At 46.0% G+C, this 20,999-nt stretch overlaps 1 protein-coding gene across 2 annotated transcripts in view; it reads right to left on the reverse strand.

Annotated features, from left to right (window-relative positions):
* Positions 1 to 20,999, reverse strand: part of abr (ABR activator of RhoGEF and GTPase) — a 110,578-nt gene that overhangs the window by 80,970 nt on the left and 8,609 nt on the right. The window contains exon 1 of one of the 2 annotated variants that reach the window (XM_030362557.1): positions 15,617 to 15,979. The exons of the other annotated variant lie outside the window; for it this stretch is intronic. Coding sequence (XP_030218417.1) covers positions 15,617 to 15,677 — 61 coding nt within the window. The 5' untranslated portion in view covers positions 15,678 to 15,979. Of the gene's footprint in view, positions 1 to 15,616; positions 15,980 to 20,999 lie in introns of those variants that run through there. 2 annotated transcript variants of the gene reach the window in all.

Raw genomic sequence — 20,999 nt, forward strand, 5'->3', positions numbered from 1 at the left:
GACCAAGGTCTGCAGGGACAGGCTTGAGCTAACAACCCAACTGTCCTAGGTCATAGCAGAGCCATTACAGTAGCGGGCTTGCTAATTCTCTCCATCGACCTGTGTGTGGTGTAATTTACCACTGCCGGCTCTGAGTGGACTGGTGAGTGAAATTAGCCACTTAACAATCCTCAAGATACGATCACACACGTGCACATGCAAACCTCCCCTGCTCCTGCCACAACAGACGTGCATCAACTCAAGAGGAACACTTGGTGTTTTATGAGGGAAGCGGTCTCGGTAAGCAGTGGGGGTTAACTCCTTGCAATGGCTTCTTTGGAAGGATGATGGAGAACATCTGGGAAATAGACCATGTGGAATGCTGATCTATATTTCCATATCTGTAATTAGATACATTTTGTACATTTGAAGAGACTTATCTAAGGCCAAACACAGTGGATTCAGATGCGTTTCATTGAGACGTTATGCATCTTGTTCAGGGACGCCGAAGGAGGTGAGGCTGTGGGGATCGGAACCAGTGCTTTTTGGCTGTGAGCTGAACAGCCTATACGATACTATACAGCAACCTTGCAAATACTACATATATTTATGGCTCTAAATACCTAAGGACTGAGCTATTGATCAACCATCATAAATAAACAATGATTTGCAAGTGTATAGATTTATGATTACTATTTGATGTATTTATGCATCCTAGTAAATATCTACGGAGACAACGACTACAAATCTTCATTATTGACTGATAGAAAATAGTCAAACTTGCATAGATTAGCAGACATTGGTGGATGACTAGCCAGGCTTAGATAATCGGATTCAGCTCAAAAATAATACAAGCACAATATAGAGTTACTTAATATACCAACACAAATATATATTATTCCTCCAGTCAAATAGTAAAACACTTAGAGAGGGGCCAAGACTATGCAGTTAATTTAAGAAATCTTCAGTTTTTTTGCCCCTGGCTCTGTATACCTCTAGCCTGGGGCCTATAAAGCCTTGTATCTTTCTGAAGCTCAGATGGGAGTGATGGGCTGTCAGACCCAGGCCAGACAAGGTCTGAGCATGAGAGCTGCGTGGTGCCATGGCCCAGTGGATCTCCAGAGGCCCGCTGGAGCAGAACATCACACACTGCTCAGAACTTTACTAGCCCTATTGGGGGAGGACAGGCCCATCCATCACTCACCCACACGGACACGTCTTATGTTATGCTAATGGTGAGCAAGGCAAGCTAAGCTCTCGAGAGCTAACACACACACACACACACACCCTAAAACACACACACAAACCCATTTTTGTCCTTAAGCTGTGAGGACAAAATGTATATGATACGGATGTTACAAGCTATAACTTATTCAATTATCAATACTCATACTGATCAGACAATGGCTGATCATTAACAGCACCACACCTGTATGGATGACATATTTTTGTAAATATTGCTATTAAAACGTTATTCATCGTTCATCATTACCAAGTTGAATCATAACTTAACCTCTGCCGATGCTGCACTTCCAATTGAGAACCGCAACAAAAGCAATTCACACAAACTCTACATTAGACAATACCGTCGACATTGAACACTACTGCTACCGTGAACAGCGCTGCCCTTTAAATCCCACATGCGGTGGTCGTACAGTAGAGAGTTTCTACTGCAGTGTGCGGAGTCACTGCGAGACCGTGCTCAGCACCTTTTATAAACAGAGCGAGGGGATGACATCATCTCCCTGTGGCCGGGCACCAGAACAGAGGCAGCAACAATGACTCAAAGTGTTTAACGGGCTTTGCTGAGCCGCACCTGCTGAGAGACCACAGAGTACACACCAACACACACACACACACACACACAAAACGAGCCCATCCTAGCTCTCTTCTACAAACAAACACAAGCTCAGACAAAAGCAAACACACAATAGTTCTTCTCTTCTACAAACACACACACACAGGCAAGCACACACTAGCTCTCTCACACACACACAAAAGCAAGCACACAATTTCTGTTCAACTCTTTCTCCGACATACTTCTCCTTCATACTTTTGCACTATGTCTCAGTTTTGCAGTCTCACACGTATCTCACTCGTGGCGCTAGCTCAGAAATGCATCGTGTGTGTGGAGAGGTGTACGTATGTGTGAGTTTTTGTGAGTATAAAGAGATGAGGTGTGTGTGTGTGTGTGTGTGTGTGTGTGTGTGTGTGTGTGTGTGTGTGTGTGTGTGTGTGTGTGTGTGTGTTTCTCTCTACTCTTGTGTGTGTAGGTGCGCATGGGTCCTTCACGTCCCAGAGTCGTCAATCAGCGGCCGACGCAAGGGAAATTAAAGGAAGCTTTTATATAACGGAGGTCCCGCTCCCGTTCCCGTTCCCCCGGCCCTGGGGCCGCTTATGCTACACATCATAATAAAGTCCACCGAATGTTGACAGCCAGAGGCTTCACTACTGCAGCTGAGGCAGAATGGCACAACTCATTTGAGGAGAGGCCCCAGTGATGGCAGACACACACACACACACACACACACACACACACACACACAGACACACACAATGACCAAATAGGTCATAATGGGAGTGGTGGTCGTTGTTGCTTTAGTTTAACTTTAATGGGATTGTGCAATCAATTAAAACATGTTTTTAATTTGAATCTATTTTTATGTCAGCATGGGGTTGTTTATATGTGGTTTTATCACTAAGGTAGCAGATTAGACTGAGCAGACCCATGGGCCAGATGGACAGGATTTGGTATTTAAACAGAGAACATCCCGGGATTCATTCAGCAGAGAGCTATCTAAGCACTGAGATCAATCTACGTTAGGAACTGATCGATACAAACCACACACACACACACACACACACACACACACACACACTCACGGCTTCAACTACATGTCCGCAGTTGAAAGTGACCCACCTTGGTCATCCAGCCTTTTTATATTGGAATTCTAAAAAGGCAATAATCCTTTAAAGGGGACATATTATGAAAACAACACTTTTTCTAGGATTAGGAGTGTTGTTTTGGGTCTCTGGTCCCACATGCATACAAACTTTGAACAAAAGTCTGTACATGATTTCTTGAGTGATATGCATTTCTGAAAGTACCCCGCCTACAGTTACCAAACGAGCGAAGGAAGGGGGCACAGTTAAATATTACTTCCCACTTCCCCCCACTCCCCTCCAATCAGAGCATAGCTACGTTTTTGTGGACCAGCGGACGAGCAGCTCCGGCAGGGGGAACTCGGCGGCAGCTCAGCTCCGGGAGTACAATCCCTTTCTCTGCCGGACTGTCGCCGAGCTCCACCCGCCGGAAGAAGAGACATGGAGGAGAAAGGGATTTTACTCCCGGAGCTGAGCTGCCGGACTGTCGCCGAGCTACCCCCGCTGGACTTTTCAGCTCCCGGAGTATACCGCCGGAGCTGCCGGACTGCCGCCGAAGCTTCGGCAGCGGCCGGACGGCTTCGACGGCCGCAGTCCGGCAGCTCCGCCGAAGCTTTTGCGGCAGCGAGGCAGCTCCGGTGCAGGGCGGCAGTTCGGCAGCTCAGCTCCATCAGAACAATCCCTTTCTCCTCCATGTCGCGGTTCATGGACTTCAGAGAGTCAAGGCCAAAGTTCCTTTCCCCCAATTCTTCTCAACCATGGCCGAGATATCCCCCACTACGAGTTTTTACTTGTTGTGAAAGTGCCAGAGACGTCAGACGCAGTATTTATGATTCATAATATCATCCGAGGCGCACATAGCTTTTGGCCATTATATTAGATATAATATTATGTAAATACCCATATATAATATTATTATTATATATTATATTATATAGCGCTCCAGGAGTCCGCAAACAGCAACAATCCCTTCTCCTCCATGCTGTGGTTCAGTCTGACCGCTCATTGGTCAATGGGCAGCAGCTCATTTGCATTAAAGCTACATACACCAGAAACAGCGCATTCTGAAAGGACTGAAACAGAGGTGAATAGCGGTAGGCAATATCTTTCTATCTTTACTTGTTCTGAAAACCCCATAATAGTGTCTGAAAAAAAAACAGACACAGTTGATGATACTTAAATTTTAATGCAAATCTATCATCAAGTGTGTCTGGTTTTTGAAGGAAAGGCTTGTTTGTTAATAGTTATAGAACTAATAACAAACAAGCCTTACCGTCATCATAAAATATGCAAATCGCCCAGATAGTGGCACACAATGTGCTTCCTGTAAATGGCACAAAAATAAATGAATAGTCACTTATCAATGCTGAGGTCAAACATACATTTACCGCTGTAAGAATTGTTTCAATATTGCAAGCACAAAGTATAATTTTTCAATGTCAAACGCCATTGAACAAAACGTTTGGTACAAGGCAAGCAGCAATTTATTGTGTTGGTCAGTTGGCTGGCTTCAATGTGCCCACCAGCGTTAATTGTGATTAATGAGGGCTATTGTGGCGATACTGCCTTCTTCTCAGAAGAGCCCTCCGGCACAACATCCTGCATCCTGTTACAAAGCGGAGGGACAAAGCCTAAGAACGGTGCAATCCACTGAGGACAGGACCTGCAGTACCAGGAAAACCTCTTCTTTACCCAATAGAAACGACCTCCAGATCACCATGAAAACGGGCAGCTCAGTGGCTCAACCATGCAGGCAGTATGCCCGGTGGAGACCGGGGTTTGATTCCCACCTGTGGTCCTATGCAATGTCTCTCCCATTTTTGTTCTCCAAACCCGAAAAAGCTCCAAAAAAGCCCATAAAATAGATTAAAAAAACAACAACATGAAAAAAAGATCAAAATTACAATCCAATGTGATCAAAATGTCAACAAGATAAAGATAAACGTTGAAACAAGAGCAACATTTTGACGTGAAAAAGAGTTCAACAGAAGGTAATGCTAATCTTGTTTTAATGTCGAAATACTGGTCCTTCCCTCGGGATCCTTTTTGCTGGCGATCCGGTGATCAAACCTGATCGTCAGTGTTTCCCCCAGCACTGTATGGTTAAGGCGGCCGCCTTAACAACAATAGGGCCCCGCCTTGACTACCAATGTATAAAAAAAAAATTATAAATATATTTTCTTTTCTATAAATATATTTTAATTATTACAAAATATAACAAAGTAGAAAACTCTCTTAGGGACTATCGTTGACCACCTTGACTAAGACATTTTCTGGGTGAAATACTGATCGTAATATTGATCTGTGGCCTGTATTAATAGCAGTTTGCACATGCCACGAACACAGGCAGTTAAGTGCCGTTACTAACGATACATTTCACAGTCGTCTTATTTAACGATCATCTTTTCGATAAACAGACTAACCATTTAGTCTAGAGAATGTCGTTAAAAAACACTGCTTGAATGTGTCTTAAATGTTCTTGCTTTATCTGACATTCAGACATGAAAAAAAAAGTGTCCCATTGATTCATGAACCAAATATTGGAATTTCTGAAGCCTCACACTGCAAATGATGGTAGTTTTACTTTTTTATTATTAATTATAAAAAAGGGATTGGATTTGTTTTCTGTCAAACTACTCATTGCAGCCCTATTTCAATGAATGGCCTTTATTAATAATATATAATACAAGCATGCTCTGCTGACAAAGACAAGCTCACATGAATAATGAGATGGCACAGCCGTGTGAAGTGTAAGAGTATTCTGGTCGTTTCATTTAATTAGCGATGAATGACAATTATGCTTTAATTGTGAAAAATAATGAACGCAGCCTCTTCATTCAGTAAGGTATTATTAGAGTGGACTGACAGCAAAACATTTTTTGCTCTCAACAAGCAGCTAAGGCATCCTTGGTTTGGATGCGCTTTGAAAGCATTTTTGTGCCTCTATTTTCACTCCAACATCTTCTGCTGAGCCCGCCTGCCATTCATACGCTATGCTAAGCTAAGCTCTCGTGAGCTAACCTTGCACCCCAAGTAGCCTCGTTCAATAGTCAAAGGGCTTAGGGGGGCTAAAAAGGCCTATTCTTTGTTGGTTTTTACCCTCGCCTCACCAGCAGGCCCCTCTGATCAGAGAGATCATAGGCTTCAGCTTGAGGAGGAGCTATGAGAGCTAACCGCTACATGCCGCTAACAGACTGGGCACACTTTGGAAAAGGTCAATAAGATGCTGGAGTCCCCAAGGATCAGCGGAGCGGGGAGGAAGTAGACTGGAGGGGGGGGGGGGGGGGGGGGGGTGGTCTGAATGAAGGGGACAGCCAGACCTCAAAGGCCTTTGTGTAAATAGAAGATGAGAGCGAGGGCGAGAAAGAGAGAGAGCTGTCAATCAAAACCGCCAGGCTCAAAATAAGGATATTTAATCCTTTAAGTAAATTTCAACAGCGTTGACCTTCAACCAGTTCTAAACATTCTGTCGGTGATTCGGCTAATAACGATGTGCATGCGTGGGTGATCTTTTTTCTCTCCATCAAAAACTCCTCCTCATCCCCTCCTCCCTATTCCAGGGAACGTTTCGCTAAGAGGCAGACCGACGCAGGCAGGTAGTGCTCGTTCTGCTACAGTGCGTACATATGGACGTCCCGTCCATGGCTGGGTATCTTCACAGACCATATGTCCGTAGGCAGACAGAGATAAGCACCACCTTAGCTTCATAGGCACATTCAAATAGAGCCACCACCCCCTCCCCACACACACACACACACACACACACACACACACACACACACACACACACACACACACACACACACACACACACACACACACACACACACACACACACACACACACACACACACACACACACCCCCTGTGTTACCATGGCAGCCGGCCACCATACATATTAATTAGCTGCCCTAAATCCTCAAGGCATAGATTGGTAACTCCAAGTCACTGCACACAGACTGGGCCAACCACTCAATCTCACACAGAGACATACACACGCATGCATGCATGCACACAAAACACACACACGCAGACAGAGCCCCTGAGGTGCCCAGATGGGCACATCCATGCGTAGACAGACACACAGTTGTCGCACACGCCAGGCAACACTGACTGCAGCTTGGCGACACAAATCACAGAAGCCTGCACACGGCACTTGCTTTACTAATGCATTGTTAAAAAAAGTAACTGGCAGGTGTTCATTGTACATTCCCATCTACGCCCAAACACAGACACACATACAAACACACACACCGACTCCTCTTCTGAGCTTCTGAGGTAACTCTCTGGTCGCTCTAGGAGGCCTCCATCACTTCATTCATGAGCAAGCACAGATATTGTGTCTCACACACACAAACACCCACCCACACACCCACAAACACCCACTATGGTTAGCCAGAACACAACATGCCTGTCCATAAATGCGTCACAGGAGCCAACAACACCAAAGCTGCCGTTCTGCTGTTTGTGATTCATCCTCAGTGGCTGTACAATTATTCGCTCCAGCTAATTAATGGAAAAGGTAGCCAGTAGGGATCAGTGACATCGAAAGCCTCCTCCTACCCCCCCCCCCTGTGGGACGGTAAGGATAGAGAAAGACGGATCGATATGAATTTGTTGGTTCATTACAAGTGTTTCTCATTCTATGATGTGATGATGATTCAAGAGGAAGTTGTTGACTGTGTAAAAGGCCGTGAGGGGGGGGGGGGGGGCAGAACCTATTAGCTGAATGGGCTGGAGGTTTATGAGAGATAGAGTTACGACACTGACAAAGCCTCATGCCAGAGAAAAAAAAACAGCACTAAAAATTCAAATCATTTTCCATGTCTACTGATTTAATTCAGACATGTTCCACTGGGGCGGGTTAACAGTGCCGATGAAGAATTTGAATGTTTATAGCTTTAAAAACATCTGCCGTTTAATACGATGTGTAGAAGAGATGTGTTTGAATGGGGTAAAAGTCCACTGTTTGTTACCCTCAGTTACCTAGTGTACGATCCCCATGCCAAGCAGCGTGCCTGCCCGTGGTGGCCCTGTTGCCAGGCACGCTGAACCGGGCCCAGGAGGGAGCACAAACGACCTGTTGTCCCACAAATGCTCTGTGCGCGCCATTCTGGTCGTCGTGGAAATCATCCATTTACAGTGAGGCTCATAAATCTGTGAAGCTGCCGTCTGTGTGTCACTGACCCAGATTTTCCTCTCTCTCTCTCTCTACCTTGCTTTATCTCTCTCTTTCTCTCTCTCTACCTTGCTTTATATCTCTCTCCCTCTCTCTCTGTCTGTCTCCCCCTCTTTCCCTCTCCTGAACAAATGCATTCTCCTCGCAGACAGAGACGAATGGATGACTTCAGATGGAACCTTGGAATAACCTTCGGTGCGATTGGGATTTTAAGTTGTACTTTTCCAACAATCTCCTATCAATATGCTAATGCGGTCATGAGAACGAGCAGATGTGGTGAATAACATGCAAACAGCTTTAAGAGTAACACACACTGATTTGTAGAAATGCACACATGATGAAGCATCAATTTATTTAAATAGGGTTTGGAACATCAGAAGGTCGGATGTTAAGAGTTAACTAAAAGCGGAGAGTGATTTAAAGGTGTGGTTGCTGTGACAAAATGAATTAAATCATGTGTTGGTTTGTGTGTCTCTCACACGCACACACTGAGCACCTGTGATTGGCCACCTAAGCTGCACAGCAAACGGAGACTGCCTACTGACAAAAGAAGGTCAACATATAGTCAGACCATTAATCTTTCAACACACACACACACACACACACACACACACACACACACACACACACACACACACACACACACACACACACACACACACACACACACACACACACACACACACACCACTTTCTCAGATAAACAGATACATATTCATTACCAAACCTTGAAGAAAAAAAATGGTTACGCCCAAATTGCTTTTGGGTACGTTGTGGCTTGGTGTATTAAGAGACCAGAATGGCAAAAAAACAGTCCTTGACTCTCAGTTTTAATCCTCGACCAAGTAAGCATCCCAATAATGTGTAGAGCTTGGCAGGCCTGGGTACCATGCTGTGGATTGAGTTGGGAAGAGAGAGGAGCAGTACGGAGGAACAAGACAAAGCCTTCTATATCTGGCCCACAGGCGTTGTTGTGAAAGTGTTATCGCTGCTTTGGCCAATTAAAGAAAAGTGTATCCTACAACCCTTTTTTTAGACGACCCATTAAAATGTAGGACGTTGTGTGTGTGTGTGTGTGTGTGTGTGTGTGCATGTGTGCACACGTGCGTGCGTGTCAGTCTGAGTGGCGGGTTTTTCTGGAGTGCATCAACCCTTTCAACTCATAATGGACACCTCGTCTCCTCGTCTTCCCCCTTTCCTCTCTCCTCTCCCATTTCCCCTTCCTCTCTTTAGTCTCTCTGCCTCTCACTCTCCCTCTCTCCCTCTTCCGCTTCACTGCTTTGAATTCCTAATCACGGCCCCAGCCTTCCAGGAGGATGTCAACATGGCTGTCCCGCCATTGGCGGAGAGGGTGCAGTCAACTGGCGCGCCATTGGCTGAAACGGGGCGGTATGGGGTGGCAGGGGGAGCGGGGTTGGTGGATAGCAACCCAGGGAGGATGACTACTGTCCGTAGTCACACTATGCACACACACATACCAAAGCCCCTCGGGACACGTGCCCCGTGCCTGCCGCCTCCCCTCTCCCCCTCCGTTGGCGGCTAAAAAGATTCGTAGAACGCAAACACAGTCAGACACATGACACACCCACTAACATCAAGCTCAACAAAGGATGGGCTGAGGCTCGCCATGAGAGCCCATCCACAACATATCCAAATGAACCCCCAGCTCCACTAGCGCCGTGCTAACGGCGGCGGTGGCTTATGAATCCCTTCGCAGTTGCTCTCAGTGCAGACCCAGCGTGAAGCTGTGTTTTGTAGTACTAGCAACGCTTTTTAGTTGTTGGGGTGAATGAATGTTGCATCATCTTGTAGGGATACAGTGGCATACACTACTGAAAGCAAGACTTTAGTTTTGCTCATTTCATTCAATCAGTGAGTGAGTGAGTGAGTGAGTGAGTGAGTGAGTGAGTGAGTGAGTGAGTGAGTGAGTGTTTATGTACACATACGTGTGTGCATGGCGTTGTTCTGCTGAGCCACAGTGTGAGCATCTATTATTCACAAGGTTGTCATCGAACAACAGCCAATCAGCCTTGTAGGAGAGGAGGAGGCATGAATAATACGGAGAGAGAGGAAACGGACGGAGGGCATTCGGCAGACGCTTTTATGCAAAGCGCCACAAAGCAGTACCACGCGTGCATGATCCGACTGTTCCGACTCTGACCTTGTTATTCTTTGAGCAAGAATTTCTGTGCGTATTACCAATTTGTGTTTTACAGATCAAATATACATAAAAATATAGATTTTTCGATGCATATCGATACTGAATATTTGAAACGGTTTCAGTACTAATTTTCCGCAGTCTAGATACACCAGTAGCAGCTGTGCTCTGCTCTCTCTCTTCCCTCCGACAGCGAGTTGACAGACGCACACGGCGCTTCAGTGCCCACATAGCCCCACCTCCTCCCCTCACTCGCAGTGCTGTCTCTCGCACTAATTCGTCACTTCACCACAGTCATTCTGCGGTTGCGCCTCATACCCACCTTGATGTATTCATCTTTTAACAAAAATCTAAAATTGTATGCCTTCAATGTTGTATACATTTTTCCCAGCTGTATCGAATATCTTTTCTTTTTTTTTATTGCATCCAAGTTGGAAAAAACATTATTGTGACAACGCTATCACCGATCAATCTGCCCTGCGCACCTATTCCTAAAATGATTTGGCCTTCCTTCCAGATCCATCTCCCAATGCTCCACTTCCATCTCCCTCTCCAAGCCTTCCTATCTGCACCCCAGCGGTTCCCCACGCACCCAGCAGCCCTACCCGCTCTGCTCCGTCTCAACGCTGCTCCCTGGACGCCTGGCAATGAGCGCTGCCTCTCTCCCCTGACGACGTTAAATGCCTTGTTTCTCAACATATGTGGGGAAATACACAAGACGCCTGTTAAGTGGCAACCCCCTGAATAGGCACATTAAGGGGGCGACAGGTGCGCGTGTGTGGGTGCGTGTGTGCTCACACGTCGTGCGCACAAGCGGAGGAAAACCATTGAGGAAGCAGGGGAGATGAAGTGTTACATAACTGCTCTCTGCTCTGCCTTCGCCTGCCTCTCTCCCTCTCCTCCTCTCACTCTCTCTCTCTCATTCTGGGCAAACCAGGCTGATTCAGACTCCAGTTATTTTTGCCTAGTGCACGTTTTCTACAACTACATTACACGCAGTACAACATGGATGCCATTTCTAGAGAGCTCCTAGGTTTAATTGTCTGCTTTGCCACCATGGCGATAGCTTCAGAGGAGAGAATATGTGTACGGGCTGTATTGACACAGCCTACATAACCTTGGCTATTTAGCACACGAGCACTCAATAGTAACCATGTTACTGCATGGCTGGCTTCGGTAGTAGAAGGCATAGTTAGAAGACATAAGCGTATCCACGCAGTTGCAGCAGTATTCCCGACACTACCCATTATGCTTTCATACTGGTCGTTTGTCTATTAGTAATCGTGTTTGTAGCAGTAGTGTCGGTTGTATAAGCGGATGTTTTAATGGTACGAGTAGTAGTACCAGGAAGTGTTGAACCCTGGTTAACCCTAGTGGTGCGTTACTACTGGCCTGGCCTGTGACGCCCTGGGAAGAGGCTGTAAGTGACACTGTAGTATGGTAGCACTAAACGGAAGTAGCGGTGGTTCAGTTCTCAGTGCTGGCGGCCCAGGGCTAGTGCCATGCTCTCCGCTGTTGCGGTTAGGCCGCAGTTGCTGTTGTTTGGAAATAAGATCGGGCCACATTGATCAGGACCTGCTTCTGCTGGCAGCTATGACAAGCTCATTATTTAAACAAACAGAGAGAGCGCTGTTTATTGGATGGTGTGTGCGTGTGTGAGTGAGCGCATGTGTGTGTGTGCGCATGGCCAGAATAATCAGCCCCGTGCGTATCAATAGAGCTCTTATATCAAGCCATAAACAGCTCAGGGTGTGTACGTACGTGTGTGTGTGTGTGTGTGTGTGTGTGTGTGTGTGTGTGTGTGTGTGTGTGTGTGTGTGTGTGTGTGTGTGTGTGTGTGTGTGTGTGTGTGTGTGTGTGTGTGTGTGTGTTAAAACTCCCCGGACACCTCCCTCATTTTGGGCAGACATCCCCCTGCCGTGTTAAAACAGCAAATCCAACGCGCCTAACGATTAGCGTTAAACCCTCCTAGAGACAGATCTGGGACGGGGCCATGTGTCGATAAAGAAGCGCGTTGACAGCAGCCGGGCGATGCATTAATGGAGTCAAGTATAGCGGGGAGCAGCTCCGGGAAGAGCCTCGACGCCGGCCTTCTGGAGTCGTCTCCGCCGGGTGGAACACACCTGGCGGGGAGGCTGTGGAAGTCCATCCGCCGAAAGCCTTGACTGTCTTTGTCCAACTCGAAAGGCAATAACAAGACACCGGAGGTATAGCCAGATGTCTTAGGATGAGGCATGCTCTTCTTTAATGAGGCAAATGCTTTGATAAATAGATGGGCAACAGGAGAACCTAAATCTCTCCATGCTGGATGGTCAACACAGAAACACAACAAAATAATGTTTTTGAATCTTCAGGGTTGAAATAGACCTATTCTATTCCTATAAGAAGCAAGCAAGACGATGCAGCCCTGCTACATGTGCACTCTGTGCGCTTCGCTCCACTAAATGATGATTCCGTTCCTTATTTGGGTCACCGAAATTCACGCTCCGTGTGCTTCGGTCTTAAGCCACTCAAGGACTCACTGTGGATGAAGTGACCCAATGAAATATGAGACTCAGCGGGCACACGTGTTGCCAGAGTCCAGCCCTAGTACACCTGCTTCTCCCCCTTTAGCAGCGCATCAAGGCAAAAAAACCGGACGTAACAGGCCGTCACTAGTGGACATGTTGCACAACACGATTAGTGATATCCTAAAAAAGATTACGCTTTTGATCAATTCATCTCATATGTGGAAATATTGACAGCAGAGGTCAAGGACTTACGCCAACAAGCACCTTTTAATCCCCTGGTTTTTGGCAGGCAGCTGTGAGGGTTTATTGGTATACAGCAGATGAGTACTATGTGAGGCGGTTGTTTTGGCTGTTGAGTAATGAACTGAATCCATGTCAATGTCCCAATGGCTTGGGATTGGGCCTTCGACTGCATCTATGCATGGATCTCTATGCGTGGATGAATTGTGCACAAAGTGTACAGTATATGAATGTGTGTGTGTTTGTGTGCAGTAAAAAAAAGATCTATACCCTAAGGGGATCATCCATAATCCATGTGATGTCAAACTGGATTTGAGGTATTCAGATTCTGCTGAGTTTGAATACTAATGCACATTTCATATTTTTTAAATACTTTCATTCCCGTTTTAGCTTTGGTTAAGTAGGCCTCGCATGATGAGTCTGACGTTGTCTTTGAAAGAGTTGATCTTTGGTTGTTTCGGAAGTCCACTTTGATCACATTTATAACAGGCTCATGACGGTATGTCAGATGGATGTTGTACGGTTCAAGAGCTTGTTTTATAAGGTCCCCGTTTGATTTGAGAAGATGCTCACTCAGGCAGAACAGAAGGCTTGGGATAACCCCAGATGGTGCTTTTCAGACATCTGTTGCCACAATGTGCATGTTGTTGCTTCTTGCCAGCCATGTGTGCAAAATACGAAAAGACAAATAAAAAAAAGAGTTGCTGATGTAATACATTCAGTGCACAATACTTTGAAAATATGTATTTTTCTGACTTACCTGCAAAAGGAAACAGACGAATAGACCTGAATTTCAGAAGCACGAAAGCTGTGATATGTCCTAAAAATCATTGCCCAGAACCGGAGAAGTTCTGCTGACCACTACATCGTCATTTACTCATTTTTTTAACTAAAAAGGTAAGCTGCGAGTTCAATCACAAACAAGCGAAGTCAAGATATACTCCACACAAACAGCTGGAGCTGACTGTGATCACAGCTCTGGCTGGGTTCCTTGACTCGGTGATAACATCCAGGATAAACGTAAGCTACTCTGTGTAAACAAGGACTGGAGAGACAAGGGAAGTGCAGTGGAGTGGCTGAAGGGAAGTGCTCGGAGACAAAGACGCCTCATGCATGGCCCCTGCTCATCTTAACTAACACTGATTGCCCTTAATGGCCTACACAGTACGGAAGTAGCTCCTGTATGATAAGCCTTTCCCTCGGAAGGTGCATTGTGAGACGCTAAAAAGATGGCCTCTGAACTGCTTTATAGGTCGTTTCTAGGACAACAATTCCATTGGAAACTGACTGCTGGGTGCAGATATCCAAGAGGTCCATTTAGGAGAACAAAGTTTCTGCATTGCTTTTGATTAAATTCACAGCATAGGTCACAGGCTAGGTTGGAGCATGAATTTAGTGAAATGTCCATAGCAGAGACGAGAGCGCCCAATATTTGATCATATTCATTGAACTTACACCTAATATATTGACAGAGGCTGTGAAGACCTTTACTGTTTACCCTAAAGTGACAAAGAGAGGCCAGGACCGTAATAACTCACCTGACTAAAAATACCACGTTAAGATGAGCCGAGTCAAAAAAGGCAGGTCCCCGTCCAAACCCTCCACAAGGAGTTGATGCTGATGAAGCAGCTTACTCTTAAACTTTGATGATATATATAATGCAACTCACCGTCAGCTTACGGTCTGCAACTCTCATCCAACTTTAATGACCCTGTATTAATTACAACTCAGAGAGTGTGTTGTCTAGAAACATGGAGACCAAGAGACACAACTCTAAAAAGAGAATGTGCTGTTCAATGTAATTGTTGCTGTTTACAATACTGATATATGCTACCGGCCAGCTTAGGGCCACATTTAGGACAGCTTAAGTGGTTTTTAAAAGTTTAGAATACGGATCAAATCAATTTCTCACGAGGCTATGCTTCTCGTTAACTTACATGGACAGATCACAGTACTAGAATAGATGTGTCACCAGTGTGGAGCCCACTAGCCATCTGAAAGCCAGCCGTTGTTGACACAAATTAATATCAATGTTAGCAGGGAGCTTGGGGGAGATTCTCAACCACACACACACACACACACACACACACACACACACACACACACACACACACACACACACACACACACACACACACACACACACACACACACACACACACACGTGTAATACCAGCCACAGCGATACACAAGCATGTTGTGTACATGTGTGGCAGTGCAACCATGATCCTGACATACAGCCAGAGAGACAAAGAGAGAGTCCGAACGATACAGATATGTTCAACGTTTGAGACCAAAAAGGGAGAACGAGATGTGAGACGTTATTCTAAAGGCAGCGATGTTAAATTTCATTGAGAGACAAAGTGAGAGAAGAGACAGACAACCGACAGAATGAGAGGCTGAGCGAGAAAGAGAGAGAGAGCGTAAGTTGGAGTTCCAGCGCGAACAGACAAGAAGGGAGAAGAGGCACCTGGGACAAGGAGATAGAGGAGTGTGGGGGGGGGGGATGGAAAACACCTGCAAAGACAGCACAGCAATGTGTGCACAGCTGCCTGTAGAAAGAGCAATACAAGCAGAGACAAATGGATGGGCTGGAGGCATGCCTGGGTAGTGGTGGTGGTTTGATGTGGAGGAGGTGGTGGTGATGAAGGTGATGGTTCTACGTACTGCTGTAGAGAGTGTCTATCCAGGAGAGTCGGGGCAGGCCGTGAGCACTAAGGGGTTCCATCCTCTCCGCGTGTCCTCTTTTCAGCCGAGCCTTTCCCTCCCTCTCTCTCTCTCTCCGCTCTCTTCGGTCTCCTTTCTCTCTTCTCTCTCTCTCTCTCCTGTCCAAACCCTTCTGCTCCAACGTCCGCTGTGGTCTCGCACGCGTCCCCGCTCTACCCCTGGTTCACCAGGGTGAGAACAGCCTCATCTCCCAGGGAACAAAAAGGAATTCGGATCCAAATATTGAGAAGAATCATCAACCGAACGTCCGACTATCCGCGGGGATCCAAGGAGAGTCGTGTGTGTGTGTTCGTGTGCGTGGGAGCGAGCGTGTGCCTATGAGCAAAGCAAAGCAGCGAGTGAGGGAGAAAACAACAGGCTGGAGACGACCACCGCGACCGTTGCTAGGGGAAGAGAGAAGCACTCCCTCTCTCTCTCTCTTTCGCTCGCTCGCTCAACCAACCCCCGCCTCCTTCCCTTTCACCCTTCCCCTGTGGAGCTTGCACACTCATCTCCCTCTCCTCAAACCACCTCGTTCACGCTCAGTGTATGAGATACAGCAGAGCAACACAGCAATTGCAAGTGTGTGTGTGTGTGTGTGTGTGTGTGTGTGTGTGTGTGTGTGTGTGTGTGTGTGTGTGTGTGTGTGTGTGTGTGTGTGTGTGTGTGTGTCAAACGGAAGAATTCGGAGAGCTGATGCACTCTCTCTCACTCCCTGTCCCTCTCCTACTTATAACCTCTCTCTCTCTCCCTCCCGGTCTCTCTCCTCTCCTACTTATATCCTCTCGATCTCCCTCTCTCTCCTTGCTGCGGGTGACAGCAGCAGCGATGTCAAGTCAACTATGGGAACACCGCTTGTGTAATTAGGAGGGAGAGATAGAGAGGGAGTAGGAATGAGCCGGTGAGAAGGACAGAGGTAGAGAGATCTTAAAGATGCAAAATCTTTAACTGCTCCTCTCAATGGTTCCCGTAGTAACAAAAAAATCTCTCCCAACAGTACAACCCCCCCTTTTTAGGGTTGCCTGTACTCCCACACACACACAGATCATGTGTGTGTGTATGTGTGCGTGTGATGAAAGTTGCCAGACAGAACCATTATTCACTTGACAAATGTTACTTCAGGCACTCATTCAGTACAGAGTCGTAAAACAGATTGCAGAAGCTCGGACACACACACACACACACACACACACACACACACACACACACACACACACACACACACACACACACACACACACACACACACACACACACACACACACACACACACACACTCCAAAGATCATGCATGCGGTACAGGACCACCATAAAGGAAGCTACAACCTTCTCTTATAATCCCCCTCCACCCACCTTCCCGACCGTCAGGGCTTTAACGAGCCCATTATCTCCCTCTCTCATGTTTAGTGTTGTGTTCCGCAAGATAAACCTGACAATACCTCCCCCCCCGCACCTCAGCCCCATCCCCCCATTACCACTACAGTCACCACGCCCCCACATAACCACGGCTAACCCAACCCCCACCCCGATTCCCGGTCCCCCCCCCCCGTGTGTTAGACGCCGAGTTGGTGGTGGTCCCACTGCCGACGGGACCCGGAGTCCCGTTGCTATGGTAACGGGGTAACCAATGAAACACCTCGAGCACCTGGCCCGGGGCAACAACAACAACAAAAGCGGGACCCCCTCGCTGCTTTCATTCCTTCCCTCCGCTACCTCCCCCCCGTCCAGGAGGGGAGGACAGAAAGAGCCGGGGTGCTGGAGGATGTGAAGGGGTGGGGGTGGGGGGGATTGGAGTCACTTCAATTAGGGCACAAAGGGCGGACAGGGAGGACCAGCCCCCATCCACCCTCTCTCTCTCTCTCTCTCTCCCCCTCAGGAACTACTCTTTGTCTGGATACCAGAGCAGCCCCGTATGAACCAGCTCTTACTCTCCAACACACACACACACACACACACACACACACACACACACACGGTATAGTAAAAAAAGGACAGAGCCCAGGGAAAAAGATCCCATTGCCAGACGATAACAGAGATTGTGTGTGCGTGTGTGTCGTCTCACGTCATGCCTTTTCATATACTCGGATTGTTATGATTCGTGTGTCAGTCACACTAAAAAAACATCCATCTGATAGGAGTCAGCCCTCAGTTCAGACACACACACACACACACACACACAAACACACACACAGAACAAAGGGGAGGTATAGTAGGGGGGTTGAAGTAGCTCTTCATCAAAAATGGATTGGTTCACCTAATATCCTTTGTCTCAAATCTGGGACAAAGAAAGACGCACACGCACAGTCTGAACGGGTGGCTATGTACCTGCTCTCTACGCTGGGGGAAAGTTACACCTGCCAATCAATGTTGACTAAATCAGATAAAGACACAGACACACACACTCAAACACACAGACAGACACGCACAGTGGCATGCATTCAAAAACAACATACCGCTGCTAGGGAGATTTCCTGAAGCATCACAAATTGTCCTCCATCAAATATTAACGTGCCGCCATGTGGTACTGTATGAAGGACCCATTAACCAACTGTCTGTGCAGTGACACACACACACACACACACACACACACACACACACACACACACACACACACACACACACACACACAAACAGTAATAGGCAAGTATGTAATGTGCAAGATTACAGTCTGGTGTGTGACGGCCTTGAAGACAGAACCAGTCTGGCCTCATACCTCAGAGGCCGGGGGCGCCTCTGGTTGGAGCATCACAAGGCTGAAAGAAGTGTGAAAGCTTCCATTCCCTCTCAGGCAATGTTCGGAGGTGTGAGCAGAGCGCAGGTTGTGTGTGTGTGCGCGAGTGAGTGAGTGAGTGAGTGAGTGTTGTGATGGGCTGCAGCAGTCATCACCACAGTGAGTCCAGATCACGCCTGCCGGCCGCTGCTAACTGCGTTGCGTGTGTCAGATTACTATTAACTTGGTTTAACGGTTAACCCAGCAACTTGCCCCTACACTCCATCTCTTTCTCCGTCAAACACAAATTCGCTAGGATACCCTCACAACAGCAGCGCACAAATACACTCACACAGGGGTTCTACTGTTCCAGATTCTGTGTGTGTGTGTTTGTTTGTTTGTTTGTTTGTTTGTTTGTTTGTTTGTTTGTTTGTTTGTTTGTTTGTTTGTTTGTTTGTTTGTTTGTTTGTTTGTTTGTGTGTGTGTGTGTGTGTGTGTGTGTGTGTGTGTGTGTGTGTGTGTGTGTGTGTGTGTGTGGGGGGGGGAAGTAGCCATCTCGGTTTCCAAGGCGGTGGTTCCATCAAGCCTAATGGATCACTTAGGCCAAACAATTCCCTGGAAGGCAAATAATCTTGTCTAAAAGGGACTGATTGAGAGAGAAAAAGCCAGAGAGAGAGTACAAGGAATGATTTAAGCAACCATTAGAACAACTGTGAGTGTGTTAAAGGCTACGCTACCATGGCAGAGTCAAGCAATCTTCCCCCTGTGCGCTTTATTGTGTGCGTTTCAGCTTGTCTTTCACCTCAGTTGTCCTGTCACCTGAGCTCCAGTATTTGCCCATCTAAGAAACCCATTTGTGAGAGTGTGCGGTTTTTGATATTTCTTGATGAGTCAGGTTTTTGGTAAATCAAACACAAACACAAACACACACACACGCACAAGGGAAAGGAAAGTGAGAGCGAGATTTACATTCCATGGAATAAATCATTTTGATCTATTGAGGTCAAACATGGAGCTCCTTGGTATGGCGACGTGATCGGCCAAGCCCATGATAAGATATCCTGCCACACAAGCACAAACAAACACACATATCAAACACCCGCTCTATATGATGCATCTGGTCACCCCTTGGTGAGTATGTAGGCATGCAAGAAAAAAAGACCAGAACCTTGTTTGAACACTGCAATAACATGTTGCGTAATGTGTTGTGCCACATTCAATATTATGTTTCAGAGAAATAATGACCACAGAGCATGTTTTTATAGCCATTTCTTCCCTCAAAGCAATTGAAACAGGAAGTATCTACTTCCATAATAACTTACTGCCCCCTGGTGTTCGGTCTAAGGCAACACAGTTCAGGTCCTTACCGTTTAGTAAAGATTACATTTATTATTACTATCACATTATGAGTACTTTTTATTATAAGTAATACTAGTTTTATTATTAAAAACCTAAAAAACGTAATCAACCCATTTAATCAATATTTAAAGATTTATTTTTCCATTCATTTCTCAAAATGAGGGGGCTTTGATTAGCTCAAGAGACAGCATAGTCATACAGTTTTGACACATTCAAAAGCATGATTTATGTTAGGTATCACTACGTTATGTATTTCAAGTAAGACATTTGAATTCTTACATTTGACCAATGATCCTTTTGTCAGTGTTTCAGCACAGTCTTTATGGGGTAATATAATACTGCTATGAGAAAAAATCCTTGCAAAAACATGCCACGGGTCCAACGTCACTGCAGATGATATCTTTTCCGGTTGTTAAGTAAATAAGACGAGTAGATAAGTAGCTTTCAAATAAAACCCCTTAAGCAAATACTAGAGTATCAAGCTAGCTACTACAAGCACAGTCTGCAAAATCGAATGACAAAATCAAATCTCAACCCTTTAAATCGTTTATCATATTCTGTCTTTATACCAGAACAATGTACACCGAGCACTTTGTATGATGCCCAGCCCTACACCAAAACATCTCACAGATGCCCTTTACCAAGATATTGCAATTTTCCCCAATCAAAAATAAAGCTAACACTAACCCTAACATAAAATCTATTCAGTGCCATTACAAATGATTCGAATTTCATAAAGTTTCAATTGTCATATGATCAAATTTATTTACGCGGATGGCAACTCCTGCAGCCTGGCGCTGACCTTCAAATACAGCCCAAATGAGTGCTTAAAGTGGCTAGAAAAGACCAAGACCTGTATGCAGGGAAGTGAAACCGTGCTGCATAGCAAAGCCACAGAGCCAGCTGCCCAAGACAGGATTTCCCCAAAGGGATAAAAAAGATAGCACTAAAAGCACTGTGAGAAATCCTTAAAACAAAGAAGGTAATATACGTTCTGTGCAAGGCCATCACTCAAGGCCACCTGTTTCCAACAATACTTTAAAGTTGAGGGCAATTAAGTAATTTCAAATGTCTGTCTGTCCCTTCGTCCTTTAGAAGAAGAAAGGCTTCAGCTGCTGTTAATCATCTCTCTCTTATGTAACAGAGGATCTGCCACAGACATTTAGATCAGACACTTTTCATGCCAGTTCACAAATTTGCACGTCAACACAGTCCTGACAACTTGTGATTGTTATATTGTTGGTTTTATAAAGTTTGTAATATGCCAGCATTCAG

Source organism: Gadus morhua, chromosome 7, assembly GCF_902167405.1.
Source record: "Gadus morhua chromosome 7, gadMor3.0, whole genome shotgun sequence".
NCBI classification, from domain to species: domain Eukaryota; kingdom Metazoa; phylum Chordata; class Actinopteri; order Gadiformes; family Gadidae; genus Gadus; species Gadus morhua.